Source organism: Melanostigma gelatinosum (assembly GCF_949748355.1).
Source record: "Melanostigma gelatinosum genome assembly, chromosome: 2".
NCBI classification, from domain to species: Eukaryota; Metazoa; Chordata; class Actinopteri; order Perciformes; family Zoarcidae; genus Melanostigma; species Melanostigma gelatinosum.
In genome coordinates, this window is record NC_136635.1 from 24,302,414 (window position 1) to 24,322,915 (window position 20,502).

The following is a 20,502-nucleotide window of genomic DNA, read 5'->3' on the forward strand; positions in this document are numbered from 1 at the left end:
TTAATAAGATCAGATAAACAGAGAGAAACAAATGCTTATATAACCACATTGAAGGGATTAGGCGGATGGATGATGGATCAATGGATCAATGGACTGACGGGTGGAAATGGGGGGTAATTGATGGGAAAGACGCCGGACAACACCCACCATGGTGGTGCTGGTCACAGCTCGTCTGTCCTGGCGAGGGCTGAGCTGTCTGGGAGGGAGACTCCAGCTCCTCCACCAGGGGAGGGCTGGTGTTGAGCTGCCCCACGGGAGGGGGCCACGGTAGGTCCTTGATCACTTTAATCTCTACTGCAAGTGTCGACCAAGTCACCGGAGGAGAGATGGGAGGGAAGGAGAGGACAGCGGAGAGAGGCATCAATGGACAACGACAAAGGGAGTGAGGAAAGGTAAGTAATGACAGGAAACAGGGAGGAAAAAGGAGAAAAGGAAGAAGCGGTAAGTGAAAAATAGATTGAGGCAGAAGATGCCAGCATTGTGGAAGAGATACGTTTTATACTGTGATCCAAGAATCAGCAGTAGCTGAAAGGAATACAACAGGACTGAAAAAGAAGTGGTTAGTTTACCAGTAAATAGGGTTGGGTTCTGATAGCGGGTGCCATATTGGATTTGATTCCAGGTTATCTAACATTCCTGGATTTCTAAAGAACTACGGGCTAATGGTCAAAGGTTACTTACAAATGTTCAATAAGGGATTTGGAAGGACAGATTCAGATTGTATAAAGCGCTATTAAACCCCAACCCTACGTGAAAAGTTGGGCTCTCTGGCCTCTCTTCCCCTCTCCTTTGGCTCTCACGCAACAATCCAGACTGGAACCCACAATGACTAACCTCAATCTCACCAGAGATACAGGGCAATGCAAAGTTCTTAATCCCTACTTTTACAGGAATGGATGCGAGACGTGCTGCATGACAGGCCTTAGTTCAGAGGCTGGCCCAAATAATACACTGCTGCACCACACATGTGAAGGCCATAATGTATTAAACTGCCTTGAGCTCAGCAACAGATAGTCATTGATACAGTACATCAGCATACACTCCGCTGTTAGTCTTTGTGCTGAGTTTGAGAAAAAGATATAAGGTTCTATATGAAGATAAACAACACTGCACACAATATCCTTCACTGGAATGTACCGCAGAGCATCCATCCTGGCAGTGGACGCTCCCCGGGCTTCGCCCCTTAAATAATGTATTCCTTATGTCCTGCCTGGGTAGTACCAGGGTAAATGGAGCACCCTTGCAAAAGCATATCTGTCACTGAGCAAGGGCCACTTGTCAAATAGCTTAAGATAAGGTTTTTTTCACATCACCCAAGAAAGCGATCGTGTTAGAAACCAAGGCTAATAAAGAAACATAGGCCAGCAAGTGGAGCTTTTCGAAAAACACCGTGTGTTCCTCCAGAAGTTAAAAATGTTATGTATTCCATAACTCTTTTTTTACATGAATGATCAAACACAGATCTTCAAGTGGGGCAACTCACGGTGCTACATTTTAATATCACTCTCCATGGTGCTGGAGATGTTACCGCCGTAGATGGACCTAAGTACAAGGGACTAAAATGAGTGCGATTTCATGAATTCAGTTCCTACTAATGTCAGACAATGTCCTTAATACGAAGTCAGAAGCATCAAAAACAGTGAAACCAGCTTACTAAAGGTGCTGAAAGAACAAACACTGCAGGTGTGGCCCGAAAAGAGACACCTGAGAAGCACCAACCAACAGGAACCAAAGTACAGACGATTTAAGAAAAAGGGAAAATATAACAAAACTAACGATACAACACATAGACAAGTGGCGAGAAGACCTTCAGCCCAATTTAACTTTAGAAGAGTTAACTGACAAAAACTCACATTCAAGTATGAAATGAACATATGGGATAAAAGTGGCAAACAAAACTTTCAGTGATATCAAAGCGAAATCATCTGAAATCATCAATGTGACAGCGAGCAGATATTGAATACAGGACCAGTTTGGGACACCTCAATAAGTTGCTGGGTTGTAGTTTTGTAGCTTTCGTCAACATCGGTTATAGGAACCTTTACTGCTCATGGAATTACCCACAGTACAACATGTTAATAACTTCTAATTTGAGACTAGAGATTCCTATTAAGACAGTAGTAACAACCGCAATTATTGTGTCAGAGTTAGAGGCACATTTTGATTCAGAGTAACACTCCTCCAAAGAGAGTTGACCAAGTGCTGCTGTATCTCAGAGGAAAACAATGCAGCTGCATACATAACCATTAGTGCTGTATTGGCTGGCATACAGGCTGGTTTTCAGTGGGAGGAAGAGCATAATGTTATGAACTTGTTTGTCTTCCATCCTGCAAGGAATTGCAGCAGCGGCGGTGGTACAGGACATGCTAATGAGAAAGAATATCTGCGGGCTGGATGTATGGGAGAAGCTGGAGAACATTCAATCCGACAAGCAATTAAAGAGCTGCTGCTGCCCCCCCCCCCCCCCCCCCCCTCGAGAGAGAGAGAGGTGGCTGGAAGGAGGAGCTGCTTGCGGTCTACCCTGATGGACCAGTGGGACTGGAGGGTGGGGAATGGAGACAGAGGGTCAGAAACTCTGGGAGATAATGTAACTTCCACTACTTTGGGCTGATGTAGGGGACTCTCTTCCTATGAGATTAAAAGCCTAATACTCATTTCACATTGCAGATTAGCGTGTAATTGTTTGGGGAGCAGAAGGCTGCCTCCACTCTGCAGCCTCACTGTGAGACCACTTTGGTGAGTGTGGCTCAGATGCACTTGGTTGCACAGCTGAATGACGGCATTTGGCACTGTGAAAATTAAGACAGGCTGCTTCAATAGCCGAGTGTTTTTTGTTGTTTTTTAAAACTCTGAGTGACTGGAATCTCCTTCACCTTGTAACGCATTTAAAAATCCTGCTGGCCCCAAGGCTTTGAGTCATCATTGACTCTAGGTGCCATCCATTGCCGCATGGATGAGTGCATCTTTACACCTTGTAGCATTCTTCAGTGACAAATTCAAATGCTGGACTGAGGCGGCACAGCAGCACACTAGAGCTGATTCACACATCAACCCCGAAGGCTCTCCACACGATTTTGTCTTGTATCAGCTCTGTGGATGGTACAGGTTAAGTGTTTCACAGACCGCCGGTGAATATCCGGGAGGAAAATAAAATAACAATCTGTCTAAGTCATGTGAATCTTTGTTGTTGTTGTTCATTAGTCATTATCTAAAGTGGTACGCCTGCCCACTGTAAATCACTTTATGCAAAGACTTTGTAGCATAACACAGAAAGTCGCTGTCTGAATTCATGATTATTGAATACAATTAGGCTCGGGCTTTTGTAATTATTTCTAGCAGTGTCTGTGTTTTCTGTCATCAAAAGACAGAAAGCCCAACACATGGACTATTTCTGAGGGAATATGTAAACACAGCCAAAGAGAACGACATCTTTGTCATCTCATCTGACTGCATTTGGATCAATACGCCACCTCTGATCTGCATAATCCATATTAGTACGCAAGGCCGAGTGTTGACACAGGAATAGAGGCTATTAACAATTCCAAATCCGACAGAGGGCATACAAGTTAGGCACACAAAAGTGGCCATGTTAGGACTTCAAATAGGAACATTTCAAAACAGCGTGTGTGTGTACATTGCATTGCCCTGCTTGCTTTGGAAAGGCGTGATGTCACTCACACTGGACACCGCCTGGTTGAGCACCGGTCTGGAGGTGGGCATTCTGTAAGCTCGTGTGGCGTAAACGCTGCGGCTGGTTAATCGTTGCCTGCATGTTGATTACAGCTCATCAAAAGAACCAGAGAACACTTGAACAATGGACAATGGACCCTATTTATCGTGTTTACCTCCCCTTTGTTCTCCCCGGAGCAGATCTATCTTTAAAGCCAGGTATTTGTTTACCCAGGCTTTTCATTAGCCCACAGCACTTCATCACTGTAAACATTGCAGCACCATAAATCAGCAGCAATGCTTGTTTCCACCAACGGCATTTCATTTAGTTCTGCTTAATTTAGTCGGGGCTAATTGCATGAATATTCAAAACAAGCTGGAAGATTGCAGTGTTTATGCCACGCATTGTAAGCAGAAGAGCTTGGAAACAAAACCAGCCTCTTCTGAAGACGTGTTTGTTTTCCGTCGGCACCCAAATCATTACAGATAACAACTGTGTAACGCTCCGTGGGAACTGAAATGCCACCTCACGATTCTCCGCATACTGTATCCGCCACATTATACGGTCCGGCTCTCTTTCAAAGCGCAGATCTGCTTTGGCATTAACAATGAAAGCGGCAAGGCCTTTTCCCTGTTCTTCTATCAGGAGAGAGAAGGAAGAGATGCGTTAGAGATGCCCGGCCAGCAGCAGCTTCTACGGGGGCTTCCCGTAGAAGCTCCTGTACTTTGTGAGGGAGGTTTACAGTGCTGTTGTGTGTGTGGCCAATGTGTGTGAGTGAAGATAAGACCTGTGGCAGCACTCAGGGAAAAGAGGGCAGGACACATTTGAGGCCCATGAAAGAGCGCTGTCAGGAAGGTTATCAGCAGGGTGTTGCTGCCGAGGCCGGGAGGACGAGACAGAGCTGAGGAATGACAGACAGCGTGGGGGGGGGGGCCAGACAGAAACGGAGCCATGGCACCCACAAAACAGCTGGCTTTAACCCAGGTGAGGTGCAAATAACCCGCGCAGGACTGTAACTGAATCAATTATTTATTTTAGGACATTAGACTTGAGCCTCAGGTTTCTGGGGTCGTTAAGCCCACGAAGATTCATTAAAAAAACCATAAAGCTCCCCAAGACCTGAGGGAGCAAGCGACAGCGCCTTCTCTTATCTTCCGTGTTGAATGCATGGTATCCCCGCTGGCCGGGGGCCAAGTGAAAGGAGTTAGTAGCAGGTAACGGAGGGCAAGGAGATTAAGTGACAATGGCTCTCAATCCCAGTCCTGCTGTGACGAGGCTCAGATTTCCGATGGCGGCATGTCCGCGTCTGGGTGTGCGAGTGAGTCAAAACATACGGGCTTACGCTGGCGGACATGCGAGCACACTTTTCTCTCGGCCTCACACGCAGGCTTCTTCATACGGTCAAATTCGAATGTGTATTTCTCACTCTTCACCTCCCGTCTCATCCATCACCAAGTCAGCAGCCATGAGGGAGGGAGGAAAGAGGCTGTGGCGAGTGTGGGTCCAGTCTAGAGTGAGTGTGTGTGTGTGTGTGTGTGTGTGTGTGTGCATGTAGGGGGGACAGCGAGGATGAGTGATTAACCAAACCACAAGTACACCCCCCCCCCTAACACTCTAACAAGGCAGGGAATTTACATTCCATTGCATACCTGTCAGGAGATAGCCCAACAGTGAATAATAACACCAAACCAAGTGTTGTGACGAGGCAGGCGAGCGAGCAGGCAGCGGTACGGACAGCGGAGGGAAAAGGTCTGCAGCATGGAGCGTTAGTCTGCTCTCCTTCCCCCATCATTAACGAAGACAAATAGTCTTTTATGCAGATAGCGAACCATGTTACACAGTGGTGGGAGGGCGTGGGCAGCACTTGGTACTTATTTAATCCGCCCTCCTATTTCTTTTTTACACCCACTCCACGGTTTAGTCAGGCTGTGTATCTTTTTTCACGATCCGTTAATTATTTGTTCGCAGACACTTTCATTTGCCGCGCAGCTGCAGGAAAATAAAAATCCAAACAGCGAACATGTATCATTAGTCATTGATATTCCACGGCCACGAAGTGTTGCAGCAACTATAGCAACATAACTGAGGAAAATTGATCTCTGGAAACTCAACGGCACACGGAGTTATAGTTATGGCTGACCTGAAACTGCCCTCGAAACATTTTTACACACTACCGTAATTGCTGACGTCTGGGGACACAGCAACATCACCTGCATGGAGCTTGTTAACAATTCTCCATTTCACCCGTGTTACACTTAACAAGCATCGGACTGAAATAAAAGCTCCACAAATTGTCGTAAAACAACGTAACATTGTGCTATCATCCTCTGTATAAAACATCTGCAGTAGATCACAAACTACAGCAAAACAGCATAATTCACCGGAAAATCAAATGGATATTTACAACGTACAGATTAGCTTCACAAATAGGTGGTTTATGTAATGCGTTTACATGTTCCTTGATCATTTATATGAAATGACATATATATCAATAAATGTACATATGCATACATTGTTTTCAACCCTTGGTGGGTAGCGTCAAAACTGCACTAAAAACACTAACAACTAAAAGAGGTTCAGATAATGCTGATAGCACCAAACCCACATGGCCCTGGTCTGAGAGATATTGTGAAACAGCTGTTGAGATTGGCAGTTTCCACCCAACAGTTCATATAGCTGTTTCAGAACTCCAGGACAACAGCAGGGTAACCTGGCGAAATCTGACAGCAGGCTCTAAGCTGTCTGGAGACAACTTCAATATTGAAGCAGTGTATAATTTATTGATATTGGAGGGAAGCTAGTTGCAAAGATCAGAGCCTCGGGTGGAGGCACACATGCTCAAGCCTTGAAAGGTGGGAAACTTAGTCTAAGCCCCTTTATATCTGGATCCGAGGCCGGTCTACACCGAAAGCCTCGTTCCCAAAGACGTATTTCACATCATTCCTCTTTGTTCCATGTCCTCCAAATAGTGGGGAATTACTTCTGCCTGAATAAAACATAACGCAGAATGAAGACGAGCAACAGATCAAAGGACTTTTTGGACTGCAGCTTTCGTCTTTGAAAGACAACTTAAAGACTTATCTCTCAACACTTTGACATCCAATGGAAATTAAATGAATCATCATCAAAAGAGGGCCGCTGTCTGTATGCAAAGGGGAGCTGAAAGAGGGATGTGTTAGTGAATAACGGCCATCACAAACGTCTGAGTGCTGCTTGACAGAAACATAATGACGGAGAGGAAGAAAGTGATTAAGAATGCAGCATCCCTTATTTAACTAATCACTGGCAGAGGCAGAGCAGCGTGACTCCTATCAAGACCTCAGTGCCTAGAATACACAGAAGTAAACAGGAAACAGAAACGAAGTAACAAAAAAAATAAGGAAAAATAATGATGACAAAAGAATAGACTAGCCATATGATATTGATGCACATGCACACATACAGCCTGCTCTGCCTGTCAGAACTGCGTCGATCTAAACATGCCATTTATCATATTACTGAGTCATTAAACTATCTTTCCAGCTGCTGTGAGGAACTTTTAACTGCTTGTGAAACACTCAGTTTAACTCCGATGCCTCTATACGACCAACATAAGTAAACAAGACAATCAGCGAGGAGATGGTGTATTTCTGTGTCGTTATTTTTAATGCTCGTCATCGATGCCCTCGGGTCGGATTCCGCGTGAAATCAGATGAAACCATCTGTCAGGCCGTCAGACCCTGCTGCAGTAAAATGAGAGGTTGTCTGAAGGGACTCGGGGTTCTCGGAGCGCTACTGCTTTCGTGAACAGGGATCGGCAAAATCAACACAAAATAAAGGTTCCCTGTAGCAGCTTTAATGAGGTACAGCAGGTTGGTAACGCTCATCACCTGCAGGTATGCACTAAATACTCCCTCAAGTATTTTTCTTCCTCCACAAATGAGATTGATGAGCTTCCATGTCATGCCACATGAGAGAGTTCACACACACTCAAACATATTACATACAGCGAAGTCCAGCGCAACGCCTGATCTGTTTCTCCACACTCCTCCATGCTGCTGCTGTCACATGGACCGCTCACCTGGACCGCAAGCAACTGAGTAATCAATGTAACGTTAACATCTACAAACATAGGCCAGCTGGAAATTAGTCAAAAAGTATAAAAATTTGAATTATGCTATCATAAGAGACTAAAAAACAATATTGAAATTAATGTAATTTTGATGTAATGACTCAAACAAAAAGTCTAAGAGTTGAGAATCAGGAAAATGTGCTTAAATACAAATACGTTCACTGTGGGCGCTCTAGTGTCCTTGGATTTGTTTGATTTTGGATTTTAGACATTGAAGCGCAAATATTTCCCACCATTCTGTCACAGAAAAAGAGCAGTTGTAGAAATCATTAATATCCCCAAACTGCCTTGACACGACTGTCCCTTACAGGTGTATATATATATTGACCGCAACTATGTGAATTATGCTTTAAAGGGTGATTTCATTTTAACATGCGGAATCTTATGATCTGCCTCCAGATGTCTCACAAAGTTCATCTTTCAACAGAAAAACACCATCAAGGATTAATCTCTCTCGCACCATCTACTTCTAATCAATTTTGCTTTATTGAAATGCTATAAATGCAATGCCGTGTTCCCAAAGCAAATATGTGAGGAATACCACAGAGGAATACATGGAAATAAAAATAAAAGTATGGAAGATAAACTAGAATATGATCAATATGAAGAAAATGTCCATCATTTTTATAATGCTCTGTGAGATTACATTTACACTTCCAAGTGTAAAAGACCAATCACAAACGTAGCAACTTATTCTCCCAACTGTATTCCACAATAAGACTTCGGGCCATGCATATTTATAATGGCTTCTTTCATTCAGCTGTAATTAAAAAAGAAAGGGTTCATCCACTGGTGAATTCGTCATCCTGAGGAGTTGACTTAGGCAAGATAAATGTTTTTGTGCAGAACCCCCCCATGGAAGTAAAAACAGCATTTCAGTATTGTTCTAACTGCAGTGTTGATTAAGGCTGCACAAATAATCAAAATGTTGTCAAAATCATAATATAGCCTTTTGCAGTTTTCACATTTTAGGAGGCCGAATATATTGTTAAAGGCGACGTGTGTCAAAACAGCATTTTATATTAAATATTGTCACGCTGCAGCGATGTCCTGGCCGACACATCAACATCTACAGATAAACTCTTTGATTGATACAGATCCCCGCAGAGATCATACCATCATCATTTTGACATGTTTTTCAATGAAAATGAGAATAATTATGTCAAAATGATTCCCTCTAATATCGCAATTTCAGTCATAAAAATTAGCAATTATATATGTTTTCAAAATCGTTCAGAATGTTAATCCTCCCTTGGAGGTGGAGGAGATAACATCGATTCCCACACTTCACCCGTCACCCCTGCTTCTGAGCAACAGGAAGTGTTACTGCACTTATACATTCATGTACACTGAAAGGCTGATTTAAAGTCCACTTCAAGCATCAGCCAATCACACGAGTGGCTTCCTGATAATGTCATTCTAATCAAGGTGATTTGTATTTGAAGTGGATGACATTTTCTCAACAAACTAGTAAAATACATTTTTAGGGCTCACATGACCATTTTTTGCAGAGTTAATCAAATCTTACACACTAATAATCTGCAAAACATGCTTATAACATTCATTCTAAAGGACAATTAACCTGTGTGCTGAGGATTTAAGCAAGCAATCAATCAAATAGCAAGATTCAGGGCAACCCGTATGTTTCAGGCATCAAAGCCGAAGTCTAAGCTGAATATAAAGACAGACAAGAGACAATCCCCAGCCCCGTCTCCAATGGTACCTGTGAGGGATTTAGAGGTGCAGTCCTTTCCTCCGGGGGGACCTGATCCAGTGCCACTTACAGAACCCTCGTAGCTAATGCAGTCATAACAAAGCAGAGCTGTTCAAGGATAAAAAAAAGACAAAATATAAAGAGAAAAGGGGCGATGAAAAATAGAGTCATGGGTTGCTGATTTTCTATTATTATATCAGATAACAGGCTTGGCATTTCGTTCCAATTCGGGGTGCATTATTCATATTCCAAAGCCATATTCTTTCCAGGAACAGCCCTGATTGATGTTATGGCTGAGTTAGCCATGCTGAAGCTCTCAACCCACAGCGACTACCTGCACCTACATGCACCTGCAAAACCAATCATGCCCCCCTGAGCAGCATAGCTATCATTGTTTAGCTGAAACAGGCTGCACTTGGATCAAAACAAGCACATAGTAGACTGGACACCTGCAAGTGAACTTAGCGGGGGCTTTGACAGAGGAGGGGGAAACGGGAGCGTTAACAGAGAGTTTAAAGCAGCAGCGACCCTCACAACCTGACAGAAGCCAAAATTCAAATGTGTTAGAGCTGGAAGAGACAGACACAGGGTTAGTAAAGCAGAAAGGAAACAGGTGTTAAAAGCTTGCAATTTAACAGCAGTTATTTCTAAACTGGATTAGTTTTCACTGTCTGACTGTAAGTAACAGAATATCTTTTTTTAAGTTAAAGTGGCAATGCCTAAGATTTCAGTCCTGGTTAATATTTTCTATTTAAGTCAAAACAATGTAATTGTGCTTAGAGTTTAGCAGTCTGGAGTCCTTCTGTTGATACATTAGCTTCACGTATTCAAAGCTGTCGGCATTTAGTATTTTTGTGTGTAAACACCCAGTTTGTAATACTGCAAATATACAAATATTGGAATACTTTCATCAGGGGGCCATAGGCGAAATCACTATTGTGTTACCCTCCTATGGCGATATTTCAAATGAATATCTTTGAGATTGCCACTTGAAAAGTGTTGTTGGATCAGGATACAGAAAGCACGTTTTCAGTTTAATATTGATTGTACAAGAAAGAGCAAAGCGTGGAGGTCTTTTCATGCTCTGCAGTATGTTCCTGATTTTTCTCCTTCCGTCATATTATGTCGGTGTCGTACCTGCAAATGCTTTGGAAATCCTCTCTTTCTTCCACTCCCAGGGCTGGTCGTACTCCTCGGGGGGCCGCTCGTCATCCTGGGGCAGCCGGCTTTCTCTGGGGCAGCGCGAGTGCTCCGGGTCAGAGTCTCCGCCGTTCTCGGCCGGCTCATACGGCGTGTCGTACAGGGGCGGCTGCCTCATCGACCCTTCCTTGGGTCCTCGCCCACCGGATCGTATTTCTACAAACAAGGAGAAAGACCGGTCGTTAATGCCGGGCTACTGTGTTAAAACTTTACAGACGAAAACGGCTCCGTTGGGCAGAACACCGGCCGCATGCGAGAAATGAGGATTTATGACAGTAGATGCAATTACAAAACACTAAAGCAGTACAGTTTGGAAGGCCTGACTTGCACATTTCGTGTACAGCATGTGATGAATGTGTCGTGATATTTTAACTGATTTGACAGAGGGTCACAGCTTCAGCAACTTGCATTCTTGTTATAAGGCTGAATTCACAGCCAGCGACAGTTTGCAGGTTAAAGGGCACTAACAACATTGCCTATCAGACTAAAAGGTTTCTCTATTTTCCTCCATCTTTAAATGAGAAAGAAGCTGTAAACCAAGTAAACCCTGTCATTTATTATGGCTGGTAATAAACTATTTCTGATCATTGTAGAAGAAACGGTACACAAGGGTAAAAAGGGTAAAAAAAAAAAAAAGATTGCTCATAATAATGTTGGTACGTTCTTGTGCTGAAGAAATCATTTGTCCACTGAAGTTGCTCAAATGTTGCACTGCCTCAACAACCTGGGGTGTGTTTTTTAGCATTGCAGTCAAGCCGTAGCCTCAATGCACACTAACTACAGTTAGCAAGGCGCCGGTATGAGACGGCTACAGGTGCTACATGTACCGAGTTCACATCTCAAGTGTAAATCCCCCACCAGCCACGATCAGGAAGACAACAACCTGCACGTTGAAGGGATGTGCTGTGTGGGATGTGCAAGCGGTATAGACGGGGGCCTCTTACATGTAGGGCGACAGCTTGCTGTTGTTGGAATGATAACAGTCGTGGGAAGCAGAATAGTGTTGAAATCAGGGGAGGCCAGGAGGGCCTGGGGGGGGGGGGGCTTAGCACCTGCAACAAGGACACAGTGTAACCTCCCTGAGCACAGCAGAAATCACACCACGGTTCTGAACAGCCTTGCCCCCGGGCTGCACATACCTGCTCTGTCAGAACAGAGACTGCACCGATTTCCTTTCTCACTTTGTTCCCTCTATGTGCCATACTCAACATAGAAGGTCTCTTTAATCAATAGTTGGTGAATATACATTTACACCAGTCATTTTAGTAGTATTATCATTTTCTTAAAATCGAGATATACTCTGGTATAATGTCATTTCACCTTGTGCAATCTCCACACAACGCACAGAGGCTCCTTAGTACATGAAACAGGAAACACTTTTCAACATCTGTGGTTTGTCTGTAGTTGGATATTTCACGTGTCCTTGCTTTCTGCATGAATATAAAATCACGACTAAGACGGAGACTGCCTTGAAGGATGCCTGGCAGCCGTTTGAGATATTGGATCTCATACAGCAGTCAGGCTTATCGCAAACATTTCAAAGAGGCTGTGAAAATCACATTACTGAGAAATATAAAGCAAAGCAGCGGCAAACATTTCAGCAAACCCCAAACATGTCAACGTTTCAAACTGTTTCCTGAATATGGCTTACTCTATATACATTTGAGGTATGTTAAGAATCATGAATCGAACTCATGTTATAAATCTCGTTAGCATCACATGACCGAAACTAGGATGTAAGCGAAACCTTTCCTTCTCCATGTAAGCAGGTGGAACAGACCTGACTCCTAATGAAGCCTCGTGCCCTTGAGAACTCTCCTCATCTCCGTTTTTGCATCCGCCTCCCCTCAGCAATCTCCCTCCACTCATATGAAGTTGTTAGCAGCCTGCACCCTTCCTCCTGGGCCACATGAAGCTGTTAGTGGCCAGCACCACCGTAGAGTAGTGCAATGTGAAGCGAATGAAATATTATGCCACACTACTGCATAATTGCCTCTTAGCCCAAGGGAGCTCTTGCGTAAAAATGAGCAATGCGTTGAGCCTAATGGAGCTACCTGCCGGCGGCGGTGGTGGTGGTGGTGGTGGAGGCGGAGGGGTGGAGTGAGGTGAGGCTGCCTGGGCCCGTATCGCAGCGTAGTCCCGCATTAGGCAAACTCACACTCTTTGATCTAGCAGTTAAAAGACTTGGTACTACGAGATCCTGCCATGATTAGGTCATCCCTCCCCTGCAGGAGAACAAATCGCTCTAGAAGGGGGTGGAAGAAGCAAAAGCGGGGCTGCCTGCCAGAGGAGGCAAAATGAGAGTGGGATGGAAGGTATTACTGGTGGTGAGTAAATGCTGTGGGAAGAACCCTTTAATTGGAGGCACGTTGCCTTCGATAAACTGCTGCAGTGGATTGAGACTCCCAGCTAGCTCCGAATGAGGCCTTGTGTGTGCAGATAGCAGCCCCGTTAGCCTTCTTCCTTCCAACCTCCTTTCCTCGTTTCCGTCCTTCCTTCCTCCACTCTTTTCTTTTTTCGCTGTCAGCTCCTGTTCAGGCACGCTTGGTAAGCTGGGTGGGGACACATCAGTCTAGCCAAATTACAGTGATTGGCATGGCAGTGGGGTTGCATGTTTCAACACAGCTGCAGTCTTTTTGTCTTAGACCTCTACCCTGTGTTCAGGGTCAGAGGTTAGACACCACACCCTCCCTTGATGTGCCTCATACCTCCCCCTCCCCGGATGACCGACTTCCTGTCCAGATGCTGCACTTCCTCTCCCTTATGCTTTTTGCCCCTTGCCTACTTGGTCTTGACAACTCCTACATTCATACCCCTGAAATGCTTGCAACATTTGTATTATTACCTAGTATTGTATAAGGGGAAGGAGAGGATATATTTTATGCAGCCAAAAATAAGTGTTTGCTCCAAAAGGTGTGTTTAAAAGTATTTTAAGAGACAATTAAACACAGAAAGTGTGCCACACTCCACGGGGTTTCGACAGTCATGCAGCAGCAGCAGCAGCACTGACCATAACCATCTGTTTAGTGCCACTAAAAAAGCTGCATTCAAGCTTTTTCCAACAATGAGAAAAGACAGATACGAACTGTCATAAAAACTTTAAAAGCACCAGTCAGGTCAATGCAAGTTTCCACATGCAAGCAAAAAAATAAATAAAAAATAGAGGCAGTGAGAAGAAGAGCTACGCTTTGAAACAAGGCTCAAATCCTGTCTTCGTTATCATTTTCATCTCTGGTTCATGAACTAGAGATTAATCCTATGGGAAAGAGAGGAACATGCTCCTTGCGATACATCCAGGGGGGCTCCTGTTACACGCACTGCAATAGAAGCCCTCAGGGCATATTATCAAGGCAGTGCATGGGCAGGCAGAGAGCTCTGGATTCAATTTAAAAAAACATTAACAGCGACCAACCTGGCAACCGCATCCTGCTGCACATAAAGGACTGACCGGGCCATCTAGCCCTCATCGTCCGGACCGCTCCTGCATTACGTCGTCGTCCTCCTCCGTTATTGCCAACCGGTGAAAGTGAATGCATTTGCAAGAAAGTAGCAAACAATTGCATAACTGTGCTTTTATTGCAAGGCTAAAGCTTCAAATATGTAAAAGGGGGAAAACACATTTATCTGCCTCTCTGGTTGACTGCCGCCCGCCCACTCCTACTGAGCCAGAGAGAGAGAGTTTGCTGTGCGATGCGCTTGCAGAGGCACAGTGAATATCTGGATTTGATTGAGGGGGACCTCTTGTGCACGAGTAAAGGATTAAATGCGATTGACTTTACACCCCGAAACAATGGCCAGAAAATACCCAGGCTTCAAGGATTTGCTCTGCCTGCTCCCTGAGCTGAGTCACTCTTAAAGAAAGCCTGAACCTCAGGAGCTATTGTCACTTCATAGAGCTCGGTTATCAACGAGGTGGATCTCTGCGGAGAGAGCCTCCATCTGAAGAGCATGACGAAATATGCGTGAGCCAAATGGGTAACTAAGTATATATTATAGTAAAACACTCTATGCATGGTTCAATGTTTTAAAACAGATAAATGATAGAGCAGATGCTCTCTGATTCAAACACATGAATTACTAAACTCATGCTCATGAATGCTAATAAGTATTTTAGCGATCTGTGACACTGGCCCAGCCAAGCTTGTTCCACGACACAGACACACGTTCATGAAGGCTACAGGGTTGATGAACAAAAGCCGCTGCAGCGTGGCTCATATGTGGCATGTGAGGCTTTTCTGTAGCTTTGGTTACAGTCTGTCTGATTGCCCAGGTCTGTGAAGAGACAACAGGGTTTATCTTGCCTCGGCAGTCACAGATTTAAGCTATATCGGGGGCCACCCACATGTGTTGTGCGTCAGTATGAGAGCCGGCTGACAAGAGAAGGTGTTTTGCTCCTTGACCCGTGGCGGCCGGCTGTTGAGTGTCATTCCGCTTATTGAGTGGAGCCAAGAGGAGGCTCCTCCCTGAGACAGTTACCCAAAGACCTCTGGGAGAACCGTTACGATAAGCAAAGACAAAACAACCCTGTCGGCATTGTGCGCACGGCTCACCCCCGATTTTGATTTCATGTTCACGTCTCATAGTGTTTTAAAAAGGAACAAAAGCAGCAAAGACAAACGGAATTAATTAACACGCGCGCTTCTGTCATACGTCTCTTTTCACAGCATGCACAATTTCAACATTCAGTACTTTGATTTGATGTTTGGAGACAATTTGTAAAGCTTTGATATTTTTTTTACAGTCGTGCCCGTCTCTCGGCAAACATGACAGGTTTGTCAATCTGCAAGGGGTGTGTGTGTGTCTGTGTGCTGCTGTGTCTCCATCAGCCTCCTGCAGACAGAACAAAAGCAGCCATGCCTTTGTTCTCGCCGTCTCCTTCTTCCTCCTGGCTCACACTGTGCCAGGCTTGCGGTGGGCACACTCCAAGGCCTCTGCCTGCCTGTCACACGTATACTTTCCGGAAGCCTGGAAGCCAAAGCTCAGACAGTCTATTCACGCTGGGCCCAGAGAGGAGAGTATTTTGGGTTGTGCTTTCTTATAAATGCCTACTGTTTCAGCTGGACGTCATACTTTGTTGTCATTCAAATGAAACATAGTGAAAGGCTCCCGTCATCTTTATGAATTAATGTAAGGAAATCTCTCTAAACGTTATATCAAACAAGACACGTAAGTGTATCCATTTAAAGATGGTGCAGCCAGTCACATCTAATATCCGAGTGTGTGGGTGTGTGCACCCGCGTATGTGTTAATTTGCTGTTCCCCCAGATGGCCTGAGGGAATAGAATCTGAAGAGTGTCTTCCACAACACGCTGACATGTATATGTATTCGTTCCCTTACTGGAGCAAGAGAGTATGTCTCAAGAGATGCCATAAAACAAAGCAGAAAACAAGAGGGAGGCGGGTGATGACGGAAGTCAGCCAGACAAAGTAACAGAGACACAGAGAGTGAGAGTCGTAGGGAGACTATTGAGGATGTATGAGAAAAGACAGAGACAAAGAGCGTCAGCCAGTGAATAGAAAAAGGGAAAATTGGAGACAGGCATGTGATGCAAGTTTGTCACATGAGGGAGAAATAAACAAAGAGACTGCGACAGGAAGTCGTGGAGAGTGATGGGAAGAGAGAGTGGGAGACACAGACACCAGGAGAGACTGGCAAGAATAATAAAATATGCACAGCAGTGAAGGGCGCTCCATATCTAGCAGCTAACGAACATGCATCACTTGAAAGCTCACTGCAGATGAAAATAACTGTTAGGTGACTTATGAGGTGCAGTATTTACAGACCACTGCTTCTGTGTGCAATAGCCTTCATCACACTAGACGGAGCTTTCCAAATCATTTTCATGTGGCAACGCTTTCTTCGTTCTCGGGTGTAATATCAGTTGATTGTGTCTTTGGCTTTCAGTAAGAGGAAAGTCAAACTAAACGTATGGACACATCAGTCGCCCTTAAGACTGTCAGCAAGTACAACGGTGCTTTAAGGTTAATGCTCAAATCAGCACGCTAACATGCTCACAGAACGACGCTGCCATCCCGAGAGCCAGTTGAAATCAGCATGAGGTCAAGTCCCAAAGACGGACGTGCTTGAGATGGAATAGTTTCCTGTTGTCATTGAAGGGATTGCTAATCAACGAAGGCAGGCATCAGTGATGAGTAGTTAACTGGATCTGCTCTTTGACACGGGATGATGTAACACCGTGGAGGGACTTTGATGCCGCCTCACTGTGTAACACTGGCAGTGCCTCACCTATGTGAGATCCTTTTCACCGCAGTGCCGCTTGGATGGACGGTGGCATTGATCCTATGCGGGGCACAATCACAATTACAGCTCGTTAGGACTGAGCTGAAAGCTTATTAATAGGAGATGAATGAGGACAGCTGCTTGGACAGAAGCCCATCTACCGACATGAATCACAGAATAGCCCTCACCGCTAGCTCGCGAAAAACACCGCAGTGAACAAACACAAAGACAAGCGGTAGATCAGCACAACGACAAGGCGACACGAGTACAGATGCGATTAGTCATTGTCGATTGTACTGCAGTAATGGAAATTCCATTTGGACGACAGTCAAGCGCACAGAAGCGAGGATGTTTTTTCTCGACGCACAGTGAGGACTTAATGCGAAGCAGCGACAGACAGGCTGCTTGGCTGACGCTGTTGGACGCAGAGGGTCCGCGAGCCTTGTGGGAGTGGAGCTATTCTTCTGCGCTTGCTCTGTGGCTGTTGTTCCTGAGCGGCGATAAGACTGGCGGTGGATTAGAGGAGAGTGCACCCAGAGTTCAGGTTGTGTATGGGCTGCTGGAAGGAGAAAACAGCATGGGAAAGGGATTGGTTCTGGGAAGGGAACTGGGAAGAGGAGAGGCGATAAACAGAGGAGAAAGGGAAGGAGAGACAAGTACGCCGTGCCAGTGAGTGCCTCTTGTCTTGCCTAATCTGCCTGTGTGGTCGCAGAGGAGGGGGACAGGGAAGTCTGATGACACGAGGACGTGGCTGTGATGAATAGTCACTTCATGGCCCCCACCCCGCAGGGGGGCAATAGCCCATTAAAGGCGATAGGCCTTCGGCAAAGACCCACTTGCACCCCCACCACTTCGCTGCTTCAACCTTCAACTGGCTCGCATTCCCTCAGGGGACGTCGAGACTGCTCATCTGCTCTCCTCTGTGGGACGGAGGGGAGAATTGAGAAAGATCTCGGTGATATTGTGTCAATATGTGGCACAAGGGGAGCACTGTAGCGACCGCCGTGGTATCACACAGACCTGGGTCAGGCAGAGGCCATGTTTGTAGGAGCTCATAGCAACCAACTACAGACTTTTACAGCTTTCAGAACGCCTGAGCTCGAGTGTCTCGGTGTCTTCATTAATATTAACAATTCAACACTCTCAGTAGCTCATGCTGGGAATCAAATGAGTGATCTTTCCATACGAGCACATCACCTTCATCCTGGTGCTTGCATTATCCAACGATTTTCCTGAACAGCCATCTGCAAAGCTCAGATTCAAACAAACACACAGCTGTGCACTTAAACTGGGGCCTTGTAGGACGAATCCCGTACTTTTTTAATTCTTTTTTTTTTTTCCTCCGACATGTTTTTCCTTATTGTGTGATAATCCGATAATCTCTCCCCGCAGCACAACAACGCAGACAGAAGCCACAGCCTGAGAAATGAAGTTCTATCACCTCCATGCTGAGCAGAGCAGACAGTCACTGCGCTCTCCTTGGGCTGTCTCTCATTAGCGAGAGACGGATGCGTGCTGAAACGCCGACATATTTTACTCACAAACTGGGTCACAAACAGCAGCAAATCTCTTTTTCTTGTGGCAACATTACACAGCCTGAACTGTGCATGACCTCAGTTTTACTATTTGCAACACGCCGGCAAGTCTAAACTCTAGAGGCTCTTACAAATACACCCCAACAGCACGCGCATATTGCCACTCGTACAATTCCTGAACTTCAAAGTCAAGGTTCATTATCGAGCCTAAAATGAGGATGAAGCTGCAGCAAATTCCTAAAAACAAATTGTGTAACTAGTTCAACAGAGAAGCATAAATATTCATTATGTCAACAAACAAAAAAAAGAATAGAAAAGAAAAGAAAAAGCAGTTGCATCTTGGGGCTGGAAGGAAAGCAGATATGGAGACGCTGGGCCGCTTGGTATCGATTTGTTCCCTTTATCCTACTTATGCTGGAGTAGCATTGTGACCTGTATACCAATCCCTGCAGTCCACGGGACGTTCATGTCCTCTGGGAGACGCGCATTACTCGGCCTCTGGCAATGCAAATAGTTGCACAGCAGTGACATCACTCGTGTGCTGTTCTGACCTTCAGATGAGTGCAGCCTCTCGGTAGGCGCTGCCCACACACGACCAGAGGAAGGGGGTGAATACAGTGACAGTGGATTACCGCTGTAAACTGCTGACCGTGTTTACACGACTGTGTGTGTGTGTGTGTGTGTGTGTGTGACCTGATCCTTGTCACCCGCCGTCAGAGCGACTAAAACACAACATGACCGCAGACAGATTAAACAATGGGAAACACTGAACACAGGAGCGGAACACAGGAGCCTCAACTGGATGCTTTAAAAAAAGGTGTTGTTGAGTCATTGAACACTGACAGATTCCTTTGAGCAGCTGCAGCACATCTGAGTCAAAATGAAGCATCAGCCGACCATCATTTAGCGTTTTTGAAATTTCTCTGGGGATGAATGGTTGTCGTGACACAGAGACACTATGTATCTTAATGCAGGACCTCGATAAAGGTATCGCATATGCAGCTAGGCAGGTGGCTCCAACTCCACATTGTGAGAATGGATGATGTTCGTATGTTTGTCATGTTTCATGTTCCTCATACACACACATGCATGGACAGTGGTACAGTTCCACGGTCTGACATCCACTGCCTCCAGTACAAGTAGCAGATATGAGATACCGCAGATAACCACCGTCGAATTAAAACCCACTGTACAAGTGTCTGCCTACAGCTCGGGGCAGTGTTGTTGTTTACTTCACAACATGAAAGCCTTACGATGTTCCTAACGATGAATATGATACACTTCTAAACAATGTCTGCCCACTCTGGTCCTTGTCTCCGTGTATCCGTACTGTACCCGTTGAGCTGCACAAGACTATAAGTCTAAAGTGCTGGTGTGTGTGTGTGTGTGCCTGCTGTCTGTCCTGTTCAGCCTCCATTAGATCAGACATTCGACAGCCCAGAGAGAAGCTTCTGGAGTCCAGTCAGACCTCTCAGCTCCGTCCAACCTGATTCCCTCCGACAGGGCAGACGGAGCGATGCGCCTCAGATTTACAAACGAATCTAAGGTAAGCAGACATATAGACATGAAGGCCGTTAGGTACTGTCATTGGTGCCAGAAAACATGCATATATGCAGCAGCTTTTCATCTTTGCAACCAAACCACATTCATAGAGAACACAAATAGAGAACACAAAAAGTCCTCACACAGCCCCCAGCCCCCCCCCCCCCCCCCCCCCCCCCACACACACACACACACACAATGTCATGTGTCTCACCCACATGCCAACCAGTTGGCAGAAATATGCTAACCAAGCTCCACGCAGGTGCACAGGAGTGCAGAGCTGTCCTTATACAGTCCGGAGGAACGAACCCAGAGGAGCAGATGGTCATTTGCATTATTTTCTTCTGCACCATTGTAGCTCTGAGGACATATGCGGCATTAAGTTTTGGCTCAACTTCCAAGGTGTGTGGAGAGTTCACCCTGATGACAGGACACACTTTGTACTGCTAGTGTTGCTGGAGTGTTCAGACGTCGCAGCTGTTTAAAACC

The 20,502-nt window shown here is 45.4% G+C and overlaps 1 protein-coding gene across 3 annotated transcripts in view; it reads right to left on the reverse strand.

The window, feature by feature from the left end:
- Nucleotides 1-20,502, reverse strand: part of shf (Src homology 2 domain containing F) — an 84,969-nt gene that overhangs the window by 14,930 nt on the left and 49,537 nt on the right. The window contains exons 3-4 of one of the 3 annotated variants that reach the window (XM_079284942.1): nt 10,633-10,851; nt 148-294 (exon numbers count right to left, since the gene is read on the reverse strand). In XM_079284942.1, the coding sequence (XP_079141068.1) occupies nt 148-294; nt 10,633-10,851 (366 nt within the window). Of the gene's footprint in view, nt 1-147; nt 295-9,504; nt 9,604-10,632; nt 10,852-20,502 lie in introns of all 3 variants that reach the window. The other 2 variants (XM_079284943.1, XM_079284944.1) reach the window with 2 other exon arrangements.